Below are 23,211 nucleotides of genomic sequence, written 5' to 3' on the forward strand. Positions count from 1 at the left end.
AACCAAACCAAGGAATTCGTGGATTGTGCGCTCTAGTTGATGTACTCCCTCCGTAAACTAATATAAGAGTATTTAGATCACTACTTTAGTAATCCAAACACTTTTATATTAGTTTACAAAGGGAGTATTATGTTGACTGTTTGCACAAAGAAAACCAGCGTGCAGTTTGCTGGATGGTATTGCTACTGGTTGGGATGGCAGGTTAATGTGCTCAACCAACATATCTCAGCCACAACAGGTGCACACGCTCATTTAATTTGCAGAAAGAAAAGTTCATTTCAGTCTTGAGATAATTTCAGGGAGGCAATCGAAATGTTAAAGGAAAAGCGCAGTCGGCAGGTGAGGCGCAGACCAGAATCTGATGCTAAATTAAATTAAGATGCAACAGAAACAATGACCAATGATGATGATTACAGTGATGATCTTGTCTGATGCAGATAATATTATAGCAATACCTGATACAGTTCTCGTCAAGCTAGGACAATAGATGAGTTAATTGCGAGGCACTACCACACTTCGGCACGTCGTAACGAATCACTACCATTAGTCACTTTTTTTTTGCCATGCAGTGCCAACTCTAAGCCTAAGTGTTGCAAAACGGTCTGACAGCCGTATAAGCGCGTATTGACCATGTATCTGACCTACCGGCCCTACGTGTCAGCTGCCACGGTGGCTTACCCGCGCGCACCCGCTCGGTAACTCTCGCACCCGTCTCGGTCGCTCCATGTAGCCGGGTCCGGTCGAACCCAACCGGAGCCAGCCGCACTCTGTCCCTCTCCTCGCCTCATCGCCGTCGTCTCTCCAGCCGCCGCCGCCGCCGCTCGCCGCGCAGACCGCCGCGTCCGCCACTGCTGCCGCGCCATGGTCTTCGAGGATGAGAGCAGCGACGACTTGTCCGGCCTGCAGATCTCCTCCTCCTCCGACGGGATGCATTATCAGGTCAGTGGTAGAGCTAGGGTTAGGGTTAGGTGATTTGGGGATTTGGGGATTTGATGATCTGGTTTTCTGATTTGAGGATTTGCTCCCTGTAGATTCCTGCTAGCATTGAAGACCAAGACTACAATGGCTTGGAGAAGGCACCAGAGGGGCTCTGTGTGGAGCATCGGCTGCCAACTGAGCTCCGTGTAGCTTTTGAATCATTTGAGACAGGCAGGAGGTTTCTAGTTTGTGCTCAGCCTGTAAGATTGATGCTCTCTCTCTATGTTCACTGTAATATAGTTACTAGTACTGATGATGAAGCACATTATTTACCACTTAGTAGTTTTGATGCTTCTAGTACTAATGCTCACTGCAATAGCTTAGTTGGCTATGTTCACTATAATATATTTATGGTTTAGTTATTTATTAGTAGTTCTGATGATTATTGTTTTGATGCTTATGTTCACTGTAATATGTATATGGGCAGCAGCTTAGTTGGCTATGTTCACTAGTACTGATGATGAAGCAAATTGTTAGTTGATTGAGGCAGTGTAGTTGCTAATTTTTAATTGAGGCAGTATAGGTTGCAGTTGAAGTAGCATTGTTTAGTTGGCCACATGTATAGGTTGTAGTTCTGCAGTTGTTAGTTCATTTTTTAAAAGTGCCCTTTCATAATGGTAATTCTTGAGAGAGTAACAATATAAGTGTTTGATATATTGCAGGAAGCTGTAAATTGTGGTTTCCTTGCTTGGGCTGACCCAGAGTGGCCTCCCACAATGCAAAATGCATTGTTGAAGCTTTGGGAAATGTTTGAAGACAGCAGGACTGCTAGGAGGAAGGATAACCTGGAAAGTTCACTTACTATCCACCACCTTAAAGAAGAGAAAAGGAATCTAGATGCCAACTATGACAAACTAGTTGAAGATGTCCATCAACTTCTCAGTGCCCAGGAGGACAGGGTGTTGGATTTCAGCTCTCTGCAAGCTAAGGAGAAGAGAGATGAGAGAGCTAGTGCATCAGTTGTGGCTGTCATGAAGAATGAGATGGAGAAGAAAGAGGCAGAGAACTTCAAGATGAAAGAGAAGTACAAAGTGTTGATGAACCTGGTAGAAGCTCAAGGCACTGTCATTAGGAACATGAAGATGAATCATTTGAAAGAGAAGGAAAAGCTAGCTGAAGGCAACAACAATTTAAAGATTCAGGTTGATGAGCTCACCAAGTCTTTGGAAAAAGTCACAGAAGAGAATGTGCAGCTGAACCTTCACATGTCTGATCTCAAGAAGGGACATAAGAATCTGATAAAACGCAGGGATGAGGTAAAGCTCCAGCTTGTTGTTCAGTTGAAGTCACTGGAGAAGAGCAAAGAGAAGTTGAAGTTGATCCATGACATCTTGAAGGAATGAGGTAGATGAAGATGATCTGGGTAGATGAAGCAGAGCATACCTATCATGATATAAGTTGCTTTGATAGAAGGCTTTGCTAATCTTTTGTGAAGGTGGTTTAGTTAAGTGTAATGTATGGATGTAGTAGTTGTGAACAATGTTGAACTCCACTATGCTATGGTCTTTAGGTAATGTTGTAAGAATCTAGTAATTATGGCTGTAAGAATCTATGGTTATGTTGAACTCCAGTATGCTATGTTATTTAGCTAATGCTCAAGTTATATCTCCTCTTGAACCTCGGATGAAGCCAAATGAACAAATATCTTGACACAAGTGCCAAATGAGCATTGAGCTGTTTCACAAATGCCAAATGAACAACACAAAAAGCCTTGAGTTGTTCACAAGTGCCAAATGGCCAAATATTTCAGATATTGCAGGCCTAATATGTTCACAGGAGCATCATAGGTCCACAAATGACCAGAAAATACATGGTTTGTAGCACAAATAACTTAGTTCACATCAGACTCAACTTAGTACTCCATTAGGACATACATCAGTTTTGTAGCACAAATAACTTAGTTCACATCTTCTCTCACTCAAGTAGCAACATTCTCTCACTCAAGTGTTACCACTGGCAGTAAAGAATGACATCAAGCGAGTATAATTCCCTGGGACACTTGAAGGAGCACCAGAAGTAGAAGGACCAGAAGATGAAGCTCCTGCAGCAAATCTTGGGGCAGTGAAACGCCTTGCAAATCTTGCACTTGCACTAGCTGACACTCTAGCAGATCTTGAAGTCGATCTTGCAGTAGCAGATCTTGCAGTAGCAGATCTTGCACTAGCAGATCTTGCAGAAGCAGTTCTTGCAGAAGCAGACCTTGCTGGTGGTTGCTGTGATCCTGATGGAGTATCTTCATTCCTTGATCTTACAGGTGCCTTGCAAACATTTACAAGGAAACATGCTAGTTAGTCACAAAGGTTTAGCACAAAAAACATAGAAGGAAAGAAGACCAATTAGCAAGTAAAATTCACAAGGGTTTACCACATGCTTGTTTTTCCTCAAAGCCAACTTTGGTCTCAACTGTTACTTGCAATTGGTGTACCTATGGCCTTGGAGCCCACAGTTGCTGCATGTTATAGTGGCCATTCTTGAACTGTCCTTTGGTTTTGGAACCTCAAATCTGCCCTTTATTCTCTTCTCTTTCCTTCTCCTCTTCTTCACATGAAATTTGGGTGGCTCTATGTCTGGTCCACTTGTCCTTGTCCAATCATGTTCACCAGGAACTGGATATATCATTGGTTCATATGCAGCAAGGTAAAAAGGTTTTTTGAAGAAATTGCAGACATAGTCATCTGGAAATCTTTTTGCCTTGTTAATTGCTGATATTGCATGGTTGCATGGTATGCCACCCAGGTCCCACTTTCTGCAGCCACATGTATAAGCTTCCAAGTTTACATCATGTGTTTGCTGCCCACTGGTCACTTGCCAAGATTTACACCAGCTTGAATAGGTTTGCAGAATCTGGCCCTTTCCTTTTCCTCCTCAAGCTTCTCAGCATAATGTGGTGTGATCTCCCACAGAGATGCCTTTCCTCTCTCTCTGTTTATATGCCACCTCACCATCTGCTTGTCCTTAATACCATCAATCATGGTCCTAATAGGTTTTTTCCTAAAATCTAGAATGTACTTGTTGAACACCTCATACAGGTTGTTAACAACCAAGTCTGTCTTGCAGTTAGTGGCAAAAGCATGCCTAGCCCATGTGTGCTTAGGTATTCCACTTAGCCACTTCCAAGCTTCCTCACTCTCATTTTTCAAGTCATTCATGGCAATGTTAAATTTGTGCTGGTTATAAGCATAGCTGGCATTATCCATGCATTTCTTAAGATCTTCCCCCCTAAACCCAGCATTCTGGAAATTTGCATAGAGGTGTCTAAGGCAAAATCTTTGATGACAGTTTGAAAAAACTTGGTTTATTGCATTTAGTAGCCCCTGTTCACATAGCATGCTAGACTTAGCTGCTGTACTACTACATCTAGAACATAACATGCTAATGCAGAAGAACATAAAAGCAAGAACATAACAGAAAGATGCATGGATACCTTCTGTCTATCAGACATGATAGTATAAGGCCCAAATTTGCCAACTTCTCCACCTAGACATATGTACAGTTGGTGTAGAAACCAACACCAGTTAGCTGTGTCCTCTTGTCCAACAACAACAAATGCAAGTGGGAAAATATTATTATTCTCATCTCTTCTAGTGGCAGCTAGGATTTGAGCACCAGTGGTGAGCTTAATAAAGCATCCATCAACACCTGTTGTTGCAACCAGAGAACAATTTAAACTTCTACAAAGCATTACTAAACTATATATTTAAGTATAAATAACTATAAAGAACCACTATATCAATTGAGAAAGAACTATAAAGCATTACTAACCAATGAATGGTCTGCATGCATTGAGAAATCCCTCCCTTGCTCCATTTATGCAGAAGAACATAACATGAAACCTTGGATGTGGTATTTTTGTAGTTGGTCTTGGAGTAACTGTTGCAACTAAAACTCTACTACCAGGGTTTGTATCCATGATGGTCTGAGCATAATCCCTTAGCCTGGGATAATGCTTCTTGTGCTCTCCTAGCACAACTTCCACGGCTAGGTTTTTGGCCCTATAGGCCATGTGCCTTGGCACATCAACACCATACTTCTCATTACAGTTGTCAATCAGAGTGTGTATGCTGGTGGTTGGATCAGACCTGAACAATGACTCATAGGTCTTTGCAAGCCCCTTGGCACTAATCCTAGATGTCTCAGTGCTGCTAGGGCAAGTGTGCTCCAGCCTTATTTTCTTAATAGCAAAAGTTTTCTCCCCTTTGATAACTGCAGCAACTATGCAAAACTGGCAGTGCTCTTGCTTACAACAGGCAATGATCCTTTGGTCTGAATTTCTGTGATACCTGAAGTCTCTGGCCTGTGTGATGTGCAAGCTCAACAAAGCATCTCTGAATTGCTGTTGATTCTTGAAGCACATGTACAGACATAACTGCTGATGTGGTTGCTCAAGTTTGTCATTGTACCAGATCCTTGGTTTCCTTTTCTTGGCCCTACTCTTCCTCCCTTTAGGTAGAACAAATGACAGTGGCTCATGTCCATCATCTTCATCCTCAAACAGCAACACATCATCTTCTTCATCTGATGAAGGAATGAAATCAGGTTGCACCTCCTCCAACACACTTCAATGTGTCCTAGTAGTAGGGCCTCTCCTAACTACCAGCTTCTTCCTCTTCTTTGCGGGTTTTTGCATTGGTGCCTCTTCTGTTGCAACAACACTGACCTCATCCTCCTTCTCCTGCTCCTCCTCCTCCTCCTCCATCTCAAACAAGTCCTCAACCTCAGTGTCATCCTCATAATGTAATTGTTTCTCATCTGAATCTTCATCTTCAACTTCTTGCTCTGCTAGTTTATTCCCCTCAATTATCTACGTGTCTTCAATTATCCTGTACTTTTCCATGCAGAAAGGATTGTTATCACTGTCATATGCAGCAGCCTCAGAGTCATCACTGTTATTATGTCCCTCCTCTAGCACTGTCTCTTCCTCCATTACAGCTTTGAGCTCTCCTTACTGAAATTTCCGCTCTCTTGTGTGCACTGACTATGAAAAACAACACCTTGTTGATCAACAGCAAGAACTGCAGGCTCACTGAGATCATACACAACAGGTGGTCTATACAATATAGTTGCTAAATTTTCTTCTCTCCTCTGACAGACATTGCTGTAGTTTGGTCTCACTAATCTTCTTCTATCTGACATACAAAAGGTGCTGTTGCCCTCACTAGCAAATTCAGAACTAAACTATGCTCATATTCCTTCTTAAGTTGCTGCAGTTTGATGTTTGTGTCAATTAACTCTAACCCTTGCTCTCTTTCCTCTCCTCTGCCTAAATTCTTCATGTGGTACAGTTCATCAGAGAAGGAATAACCTTGTGTGTGCATCAGTGCATATAAGTTCAGAAATGTCACATCTGAGCTGCATATCTTCCTATCCAGATTGTGTTGTGCATCGAAATGAATCCGAACATCCCAAACAACATCATCCAAACTACAATTGACAGCACAAATTTAGACTGTCATGAGCAACACTAACCCTAGCCCCCTGTTTTGCAATATACAGAAAGAAGCAGAGAAGAGAATGACTTACAGCACGCCGCCAGCAACTCCACTGGTCCACTAATGGCTACTGCTAGGATGGGCCACCCATATCTCTGCCATCTTCAGCCTATCCTCCATGGACAGTGCGGCCTCCTCCTCCCAATCCTCGTCTGCGCTGGAGTAGTATGAACTGGAGCCGTCGACGTCGTCCAGACCTAAGTGGTCATCGGGGCCGAGGCCAGGAAGGTCACCGTACCCGCCCGCGCCGTCGGCGCCGCCGGGAGTCGCCGCCGCCATCGCCTGAGAGGGGAGAGGGAGACGAGGGAGGGGGGGAGAGGAAACTGGGGTTCGTCCGGTCCGATTCGACCCGACCTAGCCACTTGGTGCGACCGACCCGGGCTGGATCAAGTGACCGAGCGGGTGCGAGTGGGTAGGCCACCGTGGCACCTGACAAATGGGCCCGGTCGGTCAGATACGTGGTCAATACGAGCTTATACGGCTGTCAGACCGTTTTGTAACACTTAGGCTTAGAGTTGGCACTGCATGGCAAAAAAAATGACTAGTGGTACTGATTCGTCACAACGTGCCGAAGTGTGGTAGTGCCTTGCAAGTAACTCACAATAGACGCACACGCTTATTATGAAATCTTAAATTGCTTTGGGGATAATTAAAGACGGCAGAGGCTGGTGGATCTCTCCGCTGGGCCTTAGCTGCCTCGGTCCATGTCGGCATGGTTTAGTTGCAGCAGCAGCAGAGGCAGTCGAGGCAGCATTTCCAGTGCTGCACTCGTACCACGTATTTTTTTTACTCTCGCCACCACCAAAGTAAAGTGGAAACACTGATTTGTAACTAACAAAGCTTGATGGGCCCATGCATCGGCCACGGTGTTTTGGTTTTGTCTGAGAAATTTGTCTTTCGTGGGCATGGAACACTAGACTTCGTACTAGTCGGCCACTAGAAATCATAGAAAAATCTCTCAGAACTCCCAAATGGATCAGTTTAGTTGCTACTATATGAGTCGGGGAAATTAAAATATCAGCCCCGTAGTAAATGGAAAAAATAGAGAGGGTTAAACTTTGGTCCTAAATTGTTTTCTCAATTTTGCACCAACCCGGACCCAGATTCTCTGTTCTTCTCTTGGTGGTTTGATTGTGAATCCTTACTTTCTTTTTGACTGAAGAGAGGATTCCTAGCTAGTCTAGCTAGTTGGGTGGTCAGTTCTGAGGGGCTGGAATAAATCCAACACCTATGGATGAGGACTATGAAGTCATGGGCCCATGACCATGATGGGTGTGTGTGTGTGCATGCGCTGGGTATGGTGGGAAGGAACAAGACCAATTAGCTGAGTAATAATATAGGACTCCAAATTAAAACTTGGAGGTGAAGCCCTGAACCCAGAGGTGGGTGTACGCCATCATAACACTATACTGACATCTCCAATAACTCGGCACGGCGTGATACATGTACGCTATCACGCCAGTACTTGTCTGTCCATTAGATGTGTATATGTGTACAGTGTAGTGCGCAATGTCTGCGAGCATATGGCACGACGGGCAATATGGCTCTATCATAAAAGGCAAGGATAGCAAATCAAATTGACTATATTAGAAGTAGTTCATGTGCTGAAATTGGAGACACGCATTGCTCCATAAGCCGATAAATGCAATGCGGTGAGCTACCGAAGCACCAATTAGATGAACAATTCCTAACATATAAATATAGTTGCATTCCAAGCCTCTCGGGTCCGGTTCCTCTAATAATGATGATGAGAACATACATACATTCAATAAGTAGTGATCGCGTCATATTTGAATGGGTTGCATAGGATTGAGAGGCATTAGGGATTATCCTACCACAAAGAGTAGATGAAAGTGAGAACTTTTTGAGCCACCTGGTCCTTTTATTTCCTCCATGGGAGCCAAATGGGCATTCTGTGTGGGTATTCATTCGTTAGTAGCCCCCAAGTCTACGAGTGTCTCATTTACAAGACTGGCTCTGCCCTCAACGGGAATGATCCCGACTGTCAGTCGGACCTGGAGTATGATTGAGTTACTCATAAAAAGCACTTTACGGACTCCAAAGAGAATACCTGAAAAGTTAAGTGTGAACAAGTAGCGGTAAGACACGGTGATATCCGACAATCTATATGGAAGAGGTTGGATAGCAGCCCTCATGTTAAATTTTGAGTGGAGAGCCAAGGCATTGGCTCCTGACTGTGCGGTGTTAATCACTATCCCGGAGGAACACATTTTATGCTGCTAACTCAGAACCGAGTCTATGAACTTCAGTATTTAGCTTTATGCTCAAAATAAACTTATGTTGTGGATACATAGAGTTTGTCCCCTATACTGGGTGTCGCTGAGTAATTTTGCAATCTCGTTGAGGCGGGCCGTCAACACGCAAATAGGTAGGACACATTTGCTCCGAGTAGTGCGACTTATGGCGCTTGGATTCATCGTGCAATCAGCTTGACTAATACTTTGCTTAGGACAAGCCTAGTAACAACTCATGATGTTATCTGGTCCAGTCGAACTCTTAGGAATATGTAGCCCAAACAAAGGGGGCCTCAATTAAAACCGGCTAAAAAAGATCTGGAGCATCGTGGCGGTGAGTGATGTCATGGCGAATGTTATGTGAATTATCACATCACCCCCCCACCACCCCACCCCCCACACACAATGAATGCCCAAAAGCGACCGGTCATTACCTATATCTTCTCGAATACTGTGCGACAGATGCTCTATGGCCGACTAACCACTCGCCCGGTGAACCGCCGGGTCGATGATGACACCTCGAGTTTCGCACATAAGTGCGCGGTGTTGCCATTTGGACTTCACGTTGTTCCCACGCATATAGCAGGATATCCGGGACGGTTGGATTTTCAGAACTTTAAATTGACGAGCAGGAGAGAGAGTGAATCCATTCTAATCCTCTATCTTCTCCTTCTAGCCATCCCAACTGTAATTGCAGCCCGCGCTTGTGACAACCCCAAATCACGTGAAACGTCTCAATCTTCCTGCCAAATCTCGTACCATGTCCTCCAAGACAAGGAAGCTCGAAATGGCAAAAGCTGTCGCTGCTCTTCCACTGACGCCTCCAGCGACTGGCGAAGAGGAGACTAACTGCGTCGATGGTGACAGGGCAAACGCTGGGCAGCTACATCACCAATGGGCTCCTCCCTACCCTTGGGTGCAGGATCCCGGATCCAGAGACCGAGCAGAAGCACAATCTGCATGACCGTGCTTCCTCTATTCTAGATGTTGTTGGGCCGCAAGTGCAGATGTTTGTAGGCAAACACCAATTCCCTCAAGTGGATAACCTTAAGGTTTATTGAACCAGCAGGAGTATTTGGACTACGATCAATGATCAACACCTGCACACACAATAACAATACTTGTCTTGGTCCCCAACGAAACCTGTGAGATTGTCAGTCTCAGTAGCCTTGCTAATTACAAAGGATTAATGCAACATGTATTCAGTAGCCTTGATATTTTTCTGAGGATTTCAGAGAGTTTTTTCTCTCTCTCAGCCTCTGCATCGACGGGTGCACACGGCCGAGAGATTTCTCAAACGACAAGACAAGCAGAGAAAAACCCAGAAAGAGGGAGAGGAAGCGAGTGGATCATGGAGTTATTGGTCTCACCATGCCTAGATGCAGCCCTTCTCCTCGTGGCGCCTCTGCACGTGGTCCATGTAGGACATCTCCTGCGCCGACGGAGCGTCATACATCTTGGCCGGCTTTGTAAAGGATGGCGTTACTATGGAAGAACAACTAGCAAGGGGTTCTTACTTTCTTTTCTGCTCTCCTCTCCTCTCCCGTGCTTGCGTTGTGGGATTGGTTGTTGTTTTATAGGCTGGGAAAGGTGAAAATGGACAAAACTGGCCCTTATCTAAAACTTGAACACAAAACGACCCCAATCTGAAAATATTTCACGAAATGGCCCCTTTTGCATGACGCCCGGGGCTAAGGCGCCATGCTAGATAGCATGACACCCCGGGCTAGGGCGTCATGCTATTTGGCATGGCGCCCTAGGCCAGGGCGCCATGTTACATGTCGCTACCATGGCGCCCTAGCCCGGGGCGTCATGCTCTCTAGCATGGCGCCCTAGCCCGGGTGTCATGCAAAAGAGGGCCATTTCATGAAATATTTTCAGATTTGGGTCATTTTGTGTTGAAGTTTTAGATAAGGGCGACTTTTGTTTATTTTCACCTGAGAAAGATAGCTGCACTTGCATAGACTTTGTTTTTCTCTGGGTGGTTTGGTTGTGATTGTGAATCCTGACTTTCTTTGTGTACAGAGGATTCCTGGTCTAGTCGAGTGTTCTGATCTGATGGGCTGGAATAAATCCACCACCTATCGATGAGAACCATAAGGTCATGGACCCAAGGAACAAGATTACAAAACTAGTTAGCCTCGATCTCCGCTACTACTAACTAATCGTGCCTGCAAAGTTAGCTACGGCCTCAGTGCGTGCACATCTTGTTCTTAGTGCAACTGTCACATCACGTTGTAGAAAAAGTTCCGTATATATACGACTGCAGATTGTATCTTGCCATGCATAGAGGCATCCCTTCTCCTGGTGGCGCCTCCGCGTGTGTTCGTAGTGTAGGACATGCCCTGCGTCGGGGGAGGGTTGTTATACATCTTGCCACCGGGCCGGGTTCCTCTTTCTCTTATCTTCTCTCCGGCTAGGTTTGTATCTCCCTAACTTGTGTATGTAAGTACGGCGACAACATTCTGATGCGTAGATCACAAGTGTATTAATAGGGGCAGGGAAGGCCCAACATTTGTCAATGCCCAATGCCACCAACAAGTGTACATCACATCTGAATGTAGTATCTTCTGACATAAATTAGAGGTACTAGTCGTCAACCCGTGCATTCGCACGGGCTAGTTATTTACATTCCAGCACTACATGTGAGTTTCCAATAAATGATGGAATAGTAGTACCAATAAACCATGTACACAAAAAAGCTCTTTTACATGAGAATGTATCACGCTGTCAACTATACCGCTACGTGTTACCAGCTATATAAATAATGAATTGGTTAAAGCAATATCACTTATTTGGTATTTTAAAAAATTATCATGTGATTTTTCACATTTTATATTTAAGTGGAAGGAAAACTTCAACAATATATGCCAACATGAACTTATGATAAAAAAAAGTAAATGAGAAACTCAAAGGTAAAGTAGATTGTAATGCCAAAACAGAAATACTTAATATCGAGACGAAGAGCATGCAGCAAGATTATGTAGTAATGATGCACCCATAAATCTTCCTTTTGTATCTTTCGCCTTGATTTTGTCAACACTAACATCTCATGATGAGATGGATTACTATTATACATACCCGACGATGGATGTGCACATGACACACCAAGTTATGTATTATCTATGTCAACTCAACACACGTTATAGTTCTCTAGCAGTCTTGCCATTCCTCCGATATTGCAGTGAATAGGGAACAAACTCTCATTGCACCATCATGGTGATATTCCACAACTAAAATAAAAAATAGCACTTGATTGGCAAATCAACCCAAGACAGCGAGGCACTACGATATAAAGATTTGCAGAAACTAAGGGTTAGAGATCAAAATAATAGGAACAAATAATGCAAACAGCCAAATACACTCGCTTATTGTCAGAAAGAGGAAACACATATATTGCATCATTTAAGATATATTTTATGCATACAATAAATAATATATTAAAATAGTTGTAAGATTATTGAAAGTAACCGTTCAACATGATAAGTGTGATATTGATACGTTTACGTAATAGCATTGACACATTCACCCAATATGTTCGTAGACCCTTTCCATTCGGGAAATCTGTACATGTGGTGGAGGCCAATACTTTGTTCAGCTTACAATAATGCCTGGATGCACTATTTATTTAGAATAAAGGAAATTGTAGACCAATTGAAAGAGTTTAGGGTGAGTTTGAAAATTTTGGAAATATATTCATCCATCATCTCATATAAATAGGGCGGAACAATCTGTTTGCATCAATAAATATTTATAAAGAAAGAATAATAGGTTATTTTGGCATTGTTGCAGAAGTGGACCTGGACATTATGCCAACCTTGTCAATAAAAAGAGGCTCATGTGGTCGTTCCAAAAATACAGATCATTTTGTGTACTACTAACAAATAACTTCAGTCAATTCTTAAAGTGCTGCATAATCTAGCATGTGTGTGTAGAACCAAAACATATCATTTCGTACAAAGTAGCACCATCTATATAGAGAAACATCTTATTTGTCTGCCCATTAATTAATTGAGCCCAAACTGAACTGTATAACACCTACAAATCTTACCCATCGAAGTATCTATGACAGGTCTGAAACTAATGAATGCACGTGATCAAGATCCCCTCAAAACGAAAACCTAGACTGTATGTGCTCATTACAGACCATGTCTGAAACTACAGGATGAATAACATAAAAAACCCACAAAATGAAAACCTACTACATTATTGATCCTTGCGTACCTTATAGGATGGACTGTTGTAAGCATTGGCTGGCTACCCATGGCAATGCAGGTGTGCTAACTTCGTATGCAAGTATTGAGTGGTATAAACGATGGGTAAACCATGGCTAATATGTGCACATCGGAGAGCGATTGTGGTATCTGTGAGGGAGTCCAAATCAGATAGGAGAGAGGGAGGAACTATGGCGTGTGGAACTCCCTGACGAAATGAGTCTGTGACAGAAGATTAAGCTGATGAGAAGTGGCAGCCAAGAAGGTGAGCACATAACGGTGGAGTCGTCATTCTTGAGTAGGCTCCAGATCTGAGAGAATGTTTTGCGGGCTAATGGAACTTTGACAACTGAACTGAAACATCAAGGAGAACATGTAAGAAATTTTTCAATGGAGGTATATAAGCATCCATATCATGAATCCCATCGAAGCACATATATCATAACTTATGATTCAAATCTTATCTACTGAAAAAACAGTAAAAATCAAAAATAGAGTAGGGAAGTTTACCTGTTCTATAGAAACTTTTGCGACTTGAATTGAAGCCACTACTGAAGGTATGGGAAAGGCGTTCCTATCTTTTGCAATGGAAGGGAAATCTGAGGAGGAGACATATAACCTGCGGAGACTCGTGACTGGAGAAGGACGACATCAATCACAGAAGCAGGAGACTGCTTAGAACAGGATTGGCGAGGGAGATGATGGAGAAAGAAGGCAGAGGAGGCCGTGCTAACCTGCGGCACCATCGACGGAGGTAAGAGGACGGATTAGGGCAGGGTGACGGGAGCAGGCAGACGAAGTGGCCATTGAGATCGTCCATGACGGATAAATCGATGGCCTCCACATGTGCGCATACTCTGAAGGAGAAGTGGAGAGGAGACGTGCGCCGATTAGGGCCAGGGAGAGGGCTGGGTGATAGCAGCAGACGGAGGAGGTTGCCAATAGAGATCTTCAATGACAGATAGATGGCAGCAGACGGAGGTGGAGAGGAGACGTGCGTGAGAGGCGGACAGGAGACGTCTGTGCGTGGGACTATCTTTTTTTTGCGGGTGGTGCGTGGGACTATCTAATGGCTAGAGATGATTCCTAGCATAATCTGATAGTTAAAAGTTTATTTCACATTATTTTTTCTCAGGTTTTGATTATAGATTAACCTAAAAAATAGGTAGATCTCCACAGATTTTCTCAGGTTTTGATTAGATTAACCTAAAAAAATTAGGTAGATCTACACCGTTATAATTAGGTCTCACAAGATTAACGGCTCCTAATTTCTAATTAATGTGATAATCTCTAGGGAGTCGGTAATTAGTATAGGTATATAGGTATAGATAGATAGATAGATCCTTGTGGAGAAAAAAGGGGATGGCATCATTAGTTTCCTTCGACCGTAAGGTTTCTAAAGTGTCACCTACCTACTGTAATTTCTATTGAATTGATTCACTACACTGCCATATTTAAACGGCAAAGCTCCGGTTTTTTTTTGCAAAGATGGAATATCCATCGGCCTCTATATCGAGTGATGCACACAACCTTTTATTTATTATTTCATATTTCATTATCCGATCACAATAAAGTTCAACAGAAAAACGGTCACACATGGCTGCCCCAAGGGCAAAGCTCCAAATGAAGAAACCGGCTTGAAGGTGGGCCTAGAGGATAATAACACTGGCACGTGAGCATAATAATACCAACAAATGAGTATATAAGCAGTAAATATATGGTTCATTCGTTTTAATATCCAAGGTTGATATGCGTACAATTGTATCAAATGCATGTGAGGATATGACATGGTAAAGATATCGTTCGACCATAAAAGGGCAAGATAGCAAATCAAATAGACTAGAAGAGAAGTGCCACATGTGCTGAAATTGGAGACAAGTGCAGCCTCACAAACTGATAAATGATTGCAATGAGCTAGCGAAGCACCTTAAGAGAAAAGGCTATTTAAAACCACCAATATAGTTGCAAGGCTATTCGAAGCACCTTCACATCAGCAATTCCAAACGGATAAATATAGTTCCATTGCAAGTCTCTTAGATCTCATTCCTCTAGTGATGGTGAATGAAGATCATCTATGTATATTCAATAACTTGACCATCACTTCTTATCTAAATGGGTTGGCATAGGCTTGGGAGGCATTGGGGGTTGTTGCACCACAATTTAGCAGCGACAATGAGCAGTCTTGTCCAGATAAGCTGTTGCACAGTATCTGGATGGGTATTCGATGTATTTTTCATTAACTCGGAGCTCTAGAGTCGTGGAATGCTACCTCGTCCTCAGTGCAATGGACATTCCTCTTGGAAGCCACAATTTTTTTTTTGTAAACATCATGTCCTTGATATCAGCTTGCAGTTTGCTGAACCGTCTACCTAGCTGCTGGGCCTGGTTGGCATGGCAGGTTAACCTGCTCAAGCTCAGCGAACATCAGCCACACCAGTGTGGAGTCATTAGTAGTTGCATATGTTCATCTCAATATTCAGATAATTTCGGGAGCCCAGCAAAAAAAGAAAGATATATAATTTCAGGTAAGAAAGAAGAAGAAACAGCACAGTGGTCCAGTGAGAACCAGAATCTGATCTCTTTTATTTCTTTTTTTTTCTTTTACAAAAAGAGCTCCTCTCCAATTTCCTTTACTAGAAACCAACGGCGGAGACTAGTCCCAGTCGGTGGCCTAGGGCGTGAGCTTTGTTTTCGTTCACTGTAGCATTTTTGCACTGTTTGCATGGGGTTTGCCTGGGTCTTACCACTGATCCTGGCGCTGCCACTACTAGAAACCAACGTTTTAAATAGCGGGCTATGGAAAATAGCGGCGGGTCTTCAAATCAGGTATAGCGGGCCATAGCAGGCAATAGCGGGACGTGATGTATTTGAGCCCGAACTCAAATGAGCTCGGGTGAACAGTAACCCCGAAAACAATTTTAAAAAGTTTTTAAAATTCTGAGTTTTTTTGTGTGCAAACATTGACAAAAGTTCTCAATGCTCACAAAATAGCATTCTTGGAAGTCGCAGCAAAGAAAAACAAAATTGATGCTCCAAAAATGTTATTTCCAAAAACATTTTGGAGTACTAATTTCATTTTTCTTGCCACGACTTGTATGAATGTTATTTTTGGATGAAATTTTGCAAGTAGTGAGAACTTTTGTCAATGTTTACACCCAAAAAAATTCAGAATTTTTTCAAATGTTTTTCATTTTTTTTCGATTTTACTGTTCATCCCGAGCTCAAATGAGCTCGGGAGCAGAACATGACTTTCGGCTATAGCGGGCTATTTGTGAGAACGACCATTTAGCGGCACCCTGCTGAAAAGGCTATAGTGTCCGCTATAGCCCGCTATTTAAAACTATGCTAGAAACCACATGTCTTCATTACAAACTACTGAAATTGGAAAAGGAAACCTGCAAACAATGCACGGTCTACATGAGCTGGAAAGGACAACTACCTATCAACAACACTAAAGTCCACAAGGATGAAGATGTGCACCACATTACACACTTCCAATAAGCCAAATGACAGACTCCACACATAGACCCTTATTCCCTGTGAATCCCACAAACCAGAACCTCCAGGGAAAACGAAAACGACTAGAGCACAATGAGCAAAGGCTACTATAAGTTTTATACGGTAAAAGTTTTCAGCTACGAGAATCTGATGCTAATTAAATTAAGGTGCAACACAAACCATGTTGAATAATTACCTATTGAGAAACAACACACATTTTCTGAATGATACGTAACTTGGATACTGTACAAAGCTCAAGAGATTCCGTACCGCCAGTACAGTGCCTACAGTTAAACCGAACCAGATTGTTAACTTTTGTACCAATGCCTACTTGTCTCCTCGAGAGAGGAGAGCTGGCGTGCTCCATTACTTCATCGTGTAGATAATCTGTACTGGAATTGTTGAATGCAGCAATCGGCCAGGTCTCAAGGTCACGAGCAACATCGTTACAACACTCAAGTGCCCAATCTGCTAGTAGTACTGATCTTGTTACCACTGCAAATGATCGGCAAGATCAAAATTTAATTGACAGTGATGTATACATACGAGGCGTGTATTAAGCTGCAACAACCATAAGCAGACATATATAACAACATCTTAATTTGTGAGAGCTAATGGGAAGAGCTTATCAAGTGTTTAGTCCAACTGTACCAGTGGCACAATAGCTTGCTTGGTGCATGTCTGGCTTGCCAAAGAGCATGTTGAAGCAAGAATGACGACTACGAGGACAAAAGAGCCAATGAAAAAGGATATTATCCTAAGTTGTACGTCAGGAGAATTAATTAACAGGACGAATGGTAACCCAATAATATTAAACCGAGGCAAAGAAGCAATTAATGGCAGTACACTAGCTAATTTAACTAAGACCAGTCAGGATTGTATGACCTAGCTCACATACTATCATCAGTTCTCTATCTACGGACAAATTGGATTTTGTAAAAAGAGAAATGCATAACATTTTACTGCATAAATGTGATGGGAAAAAAAAGGAGCCAATCATGGAGAAACAGCAGCTTAATAAGCTAGTAACTTTTGGTAAGACAAGACAGCACTCTGTCGGCTGAATCATGCAAGGTGTGTCCATATTTTTCCAAGTTGAGCTTTTACCATAAACTTCCTGTAGAAAGCTTTGTTCATACTCAGGGAATCACAACCATATGAAAATGTTTTATTCAAGCACAAATTCAACAATATTGTATCACACGGACTCCACATGTCGTCATATGTAAAATATGAAAAACATGGATGTCATAGATAATACATTATCCAACAGAGAGAGTACAGTGTACTGGCGTATCATAAAGGAGAGAAGTATGGAGCCTTGTTTGTACTACATTTGACATCTCTCCGAAAGAGTAAACTAGGGTGATTGGGGTGTGTGCTGGCTGCTCTCTCCACGGCAGTCTGTATGGCTCCAAAAATGCCATCGTCGGCATTTGTACTACATTTGACCGTACTGAGGCAGGGGAGGTTCTTGATTCCAAAGTCCAGAGAGCCAGCTGCTATGCGGAAAGAAAGCACGAGTTTTTCTAGCTTGGGCATGGATCCTGCCGCAAACATCAGATCTACCGGGTGAGGATTTGCCTCATAAATAAAAATCCTCAAGAATTGGAACCCAACTTCACCACTGACTCTGATTTTTTTGTTTGACATTGTTTCTTCCTCCAGATGCAGAATGAGCAGAGTGGGTAAGGCCCCAAGGATGCAGAGATCATCCTGCTTGACTTCATCCACTATAAGGTGTATCTCTTGGAGGTTTCTGAGGGAGCTCACCCATTTCGGAACCTGTGGGGCGCCTAACGAGAAGTTAATAAGTCTATCGAGGGTAAGCGGGCACAAAGGTTCTTGTAAGAGGCTGCTCCAATCCCAAATAGTTAGAGAGCGAAGGTCCTGGGTGCCTAGTTTACACAGGGAAGAGATGATAGATTTGATGCACTCCTCTTCAACCATATTTGCATCCTTAGTGTCAGAATACTCTTCGAAACCAAAGAAAAGAACCAGATTCCTCAAATTCTTTAGTTGGCCAAGGCCGGACAGGAAGCCAAATGGTTGGTTGGAGAACCTGACCTCTTCCAATGTCTCCAATGCTTGCATCTCCTCAATTCCATCAGGAAATTTAACACCATAGTCAACAAGAAGATGCGTCAATTTTTTGAGATTAACAATAGATGCAGGCAATTCCTCTACACAAGTGTGTCTTAGGTCCAACAACTCTAGGCAACCTAAACGCCCGATTTGTTCTGGGAGCTTCCTTATTTCTGTATTTTTGAGGTTCAGGTACCTTAGCTGGGGCAACCTCACTATATTCTCAAGATGATGTTCTTCCAATGATTGGCAATGGCTCAAGTGGAGAACACACAGATGTTTGAATTCCTCCAGAGAAGGGATTTCCACAAAACCTCCAAACACACCCAGTGATCGTACATGGGACAACACCAAACCTGCTGGCTGTATTGTTGAATTTCCTTGATTAATTCCTTGTAGAAAGAGTCGACGAACGACTTTGCTTTGTGTCCCAATTGTCAGAATTGGAACACCTAGTAAAGTAACGAAGTTCTCTTCTATGGACTTGGATATGATGAAATCAAGAATTGTGTCATGAACTTGGCAACTCTCTACCTCACCATATTCATTTGTCTTCCCCGGTTGAATCAAACCCCTATTAAGGAGCTCATTAAAACACCTTTCTCCTATCTCATGTGATGTATATCTGCCTTCTTTGTGAATGAATTCTTCACCTATCCACCTACTTATGATATCATTCTTCCCAATAAAAGAATCCTCCGGAAATATACTCACATATAAGAGACACGTCTTCAGATGAGGAGGCAGATCAAAATAACTAAGTGACAATATCTTCATCATTCCTTCAACGCTAGAATTTCTTTCAAGTGCACGGCCAATTGAATCTTTCACTTGGTTCCATAGGCCCTCTATTCTTTCTGTGTTAGCCAACAAACCAGATATATCGATGATCGCCAAAGGTAACCCATCACATTTTTTCAAGATTTGATCAGAAACTTCTTTAAGGTATGGAGGGCAATTTTCTTCGGAGTTAAATAATCTTCCGTGAAATAACTGTCTTGAATAAACAATATCAAGAGGCCTTATGTTATAAATATGGCCACTGAATGACGTCTGACATGAATTAGCGACATCTTTCATACGAGTAGTGGTGATTATTATGCCACAACTGGTCATGGGGAATGCGTACTTAATAACATCCCATGTTTCCTTCTTCCATATATCGTCAACAACAATAAAGTAGCTGCACATGGATTTATGAGATATTAGGATGACTTTTATACTCCTTTTTCCTATAGGGCTAAGAACGGAATTAGGAGGAATTAGAACAAAGGCACCTTACATTGTGGAATTTTATCAAAAAACAAATACACATTATATAAAGGAACGGAGAGAGTATAGAACAAGCACCAAAAGAAAAAGAAAAATGAAAGGAGCACTTGTTTTCTCGTTGACAATATTCAAAGGATAAATGAGAAAGCTGACACGGGTGTTAAAATGACATTAATTACAAACTCAATTTATGATAATAGAAGCTGATTTGATACATTAATTGCACAGAGCATAGAGATAATAACTATGATATTGCTCCTTTTTACTCTCAAGAGCGCAAGCTCTGATCTTCTTTTGAGCTACACTAAAAAATTAGAAGCTAACAAAAAATCACAAACGTTGTGTATGCCATAACATGTGAACCTGCAAAATTTTATCTAAAAATATGACCATTTATATCTTACACAAAAACAATGAAAATTTTGGTGTCATAAGGCAGGAATTTGTTTTGCAGGCCACAAATGGACATATTTTAAAAGAATGTTTGCAGGTTCACATGTTCTATCACACACGACATTCATGAACTTGTTTTATAACATTTTGAGAACTCTAGGGAACCTCAAAACGATATAAGAGCGTACACTATTAAGACGGGAAAATTATTTTATATTACCTTTTTTTATTTGCGAAAAGCCACCAATTTTAGCATTGGCACATTATCCAAAATACAACATTGCCCTCTATATTCTAATATATTAACTGAACTTAAAATTTACAAATTATGAAAGCATTTTTTGGACTAATGCACAAATGAATTTCAAGTTTGTAATCTAAATAATTTAAAAGATATTTTGGTAGTCAGAGTTTTGAAAGTTGACTCTATCTATATGTAAAACAACTTCTAGAGACCAGAGAGAATATATGTTGAAAAGATGCATGGATCAAGACATGACGATCGAAAAATCGTATGTGTCATAGGGTGACTCGAAATGGAGTGCCCCATGTTTTGGATATAATGAAAAAGGCATATTAATACTCAACTGGGGCTCATGGGAATTATAATACAAACGACAGCTTATGGGAGACTATGTATCCCCATATCAGTGTTTTTTAGTATATATGTTCAGGAGATGCATGATCAGGACATGATGATCAAATAGTGTCACTGACCTGAACCAAGAATCCCTGTGCGTGCATGCAAATGCAAAGATCACGTGATTAAAAATTGAGTGGCTATGTCATGGAAATCATTCAATTAAGGGAAGGGTTCTTAGGATTGGTTGTTGATATAATCACAAGGTCTCACCATTCTATCTTACTTGTTGTTTGAACATCAACAATACAAACATCTAACCATTACATTTTCTTGCAGAATATTCAAAATTAAAATATAATTATACCAAGAAAACTGTTCTGGTGACTATTTTACATATATAATTTTCATGAGACATATCTAGATAACTTATTGTATACATTTGAGGGCGAGAAGCAAAAAGGAGTAGAGATAGTACCTCTTGTCTGCAAGGAAGTTGGAGATAATGGCGAGGAGTTGTTGTACACTCCCTGCTTCTGTGTCAGTATAAGGTTTCCCGCTAACTTCACCATAAATAGTTCTGAGAATATTCATGATGTCTGGATTGCGTGACACTGACACGAAAGCCCGACACTTGAGTTTGCCTTTGAGCTCTTGATACACTTGGTTTGCAAGAGTTGTCTTGCCCATTCCTGCAGATCCAACGACAGAGACCATCTTCACTTGTTGATATTGTGTTGATGCACATCCGTCCTCTTCAGTCAAGAGTTTGATTAGCGTTGCCTTCGGTTCATCAATTCCGACGAGCATTGAGGCATGCTCAAAGATTGCAAGAGCTCTAGGGTCAACGGTCACATTGACGGTTTTGGACAAGGCATCACGAGTTGTGTACCTTGCAGTCCTCTCGCCCACCTCAATGATACGTTTCTTCAAATCTTGGATCTCGTTTGCAATCCGATGGCGAGTCTTCATCTTCCCCAACAAGTTCTTGATCCTCTCCGTGAAGCTACCTGGCTTTGTGTCGTTGTCATCTACATGTTTCATGAAGTCATCGATGGAGTCCTCCATGCCGTAGGACAGCTCGCGCACCTCATTCATCCAAACTTTATCCTGCACATCAGGATCCTCCTCCTCTGACATGTTCAGGAGAAAGGCATGCATTGCGGTAAGCTCATCGGTCAGAAACTTGATCTCGCCGCGCACCCCCTTGAGACGCTTGTACTCGTCGCCCATCAGAGAGGCCAGCTTCCCCAGGACGGGTTTCAGGGTCCCCGTCGCCACACTCACCAGAGCACCCTCCATGGCCCCCGTGCTCGCCCTGGCAATTCTGCGTGGAGGTCAGGTCGTCCAATGAACTGACAACGAACAGCTAAATTTGCGTCGTCAATCGACGCTCTGAAAAGAAGGATTAATGAAGCAGCACCTTAGATCCAACTCGCTTGTTTCACAGTGTCAGTCGGACGCAATCTTCTAAAATAAAGAATTAAAGGTGGTCTGCAATTTATAAATATCAAGATAGAATTGCAAAAAACTTAAATCCACATATGACATACATACCTGTTACAGTAGCTTTTCGAATGGTTGCTCCCAGCTTGCAGCTTGCAAAAACTAAATGGACACCCCTCACGAATGTGCAGCTACAGCCTGCAGATCCACTTATACTGACTTGCGACTGCTTGATTTCAGAAAGGATCTGGGTAAGGAGATCGGGATTTGGGGACTAGATTGGGAGGGGACTCGAGCAATTGCTCAGGGGGTCAGGGGAGTAGCAGGGGACTAGTGGAGTGGAATGGGGGAGGAGCAGTTGAGAGGAGGAGGAAGACCTGGGAAGTGGCAGCAGTCACCATGGGGAGCGACCTGTCCTGAGGAACGGGGATGGGTCAACGAAGCACTGCTCCTCCCTCGTCACGCGCTGATCCTCCTTTTTTGTTTGATGAGTGGATGCGCTGATCCTCCTATGAACCAACGTAGCGCTCTACCCTCACTACATCCAACATCTAACCTGGGCCACAAAAATGGGCCGTGCATCATATAAACATTTTTTGTGGCCACAGCTGCGCCCGTGGGTAGCGCAGGTCGGGAGCTCGAGAGCAACTAGTTGACGAGCGCTCTTTCGGAAGCCTCACAATGATCACTTGCGGGTGTGGCGCGCTCTCAGTCGCTGTCACGTGTCGCGCTTTGGATGCTCCCTCCGGATTTGTTTGTTTATTTTTCCGCACGCGTTTTTTTCGATTTTTTGGTTTTTCTCCTTAGCTTTCATGAGAGGCATGATTTTGCTTTCGTGAGAGGCACGGTTTTGCATCTCAGAAACCGAAAAAAATGTGTTTTCTATATTTTTTTTCGTGAGAAATGAAAAATGTGTTTTCTGTTTGAGAGGCATGCATGGCTGTGCCTTTTTCGGAAATGAAAAAAACCATGCTCCCGGTTCGGTTTTTCACCCTTTTTCA

General features: G+C 42.5%; 2 protein-coding genes across 7 annotated transcripts; one reads left to right on the plus strand and one right to left on the minus strand.

Annotated features, from left to right (window-relative positions):
• The first annotated feature begins 861 nt into the window (after nucleotides 1–861).
• On the plus strand, nucleotides 862–2,321 carry LOC109732931 (uncharacterized). Its single transcript, XM_020292135.1, has 3 exons — nucleotides 862–939; nucleotides 1,032–1,178; nucleotides 1,641–2,321. Exons 1-3 carry the CDS (start codon nucleotides 862–864, stop codon nucleotides 2,319–2,321), a joined length of 906 nt encoding a protein of 301 aa, XP_020147724.1.
• Nucleotides 2,322–16,618: 14,297 nt separating this feature from the next.
• Nucleotides 16,619–22,721, minus strand: LOC109732940 (disease resistance protein RGA5). 6 transcript variants are annotated; one of them, XM_040396661.3, is made up of 4 exons: nucleotides 22,322–22,709; nucleotides 22,188–22,234; nucleotides 21,243–22,082; nucleotides 16,619–19,702 (listed from the first exon to the last, which is right to left on the minus strand). In XM_040396661.3, exons 3-4 carry the CDS (start codon nucleotides 22,064–22,066, stop codon nucleotides 17,731–17,733), a joined length of 2,796 nt encoding a protein of 931 aa, XP_040252595.1. In that variant the 5' UTR covers nucleotides 22,067–22,082; nucleotides 22,188–22,234; nucleotides 22,322–22,709; the 3' UTR covers nucleotides 16,619–17,730. The 6 variants fall into 6 exon arrangements, with proteins under 6 accessions (XP_040252595.1, XP_045087753.1, XP_045087754.1 ...); XM_045231818.2 differs by having other exon boundaries at nucleotides 21,243–22,091; XM_045231819.2 differs by having other exon boundaries at nucleotides 21,243–22,091; nucleotides 22,188–22,231; nucleotides 22,322–22,686.
• Nucleotides 22,722–23,211: the final 490 nt, after the last annotated feature.

This window comes from Aegilops tauschii, chromosome 7 (assembly GCF_002575655.3).
Source record: "Aegilops tauschii subsp. strangulata cultivar AL8/78 chromosome 7, Aet v6.0, whole genome shotgun sequence".
In the NCBI taxonomy this organism is placed as follows: domain Eukaryota; kingdom Viridiplantae; phylum Streptophyta; class Magnoliopsida; order Poales; family Poaceae; genus Aegilops; species Aegilops tauschii.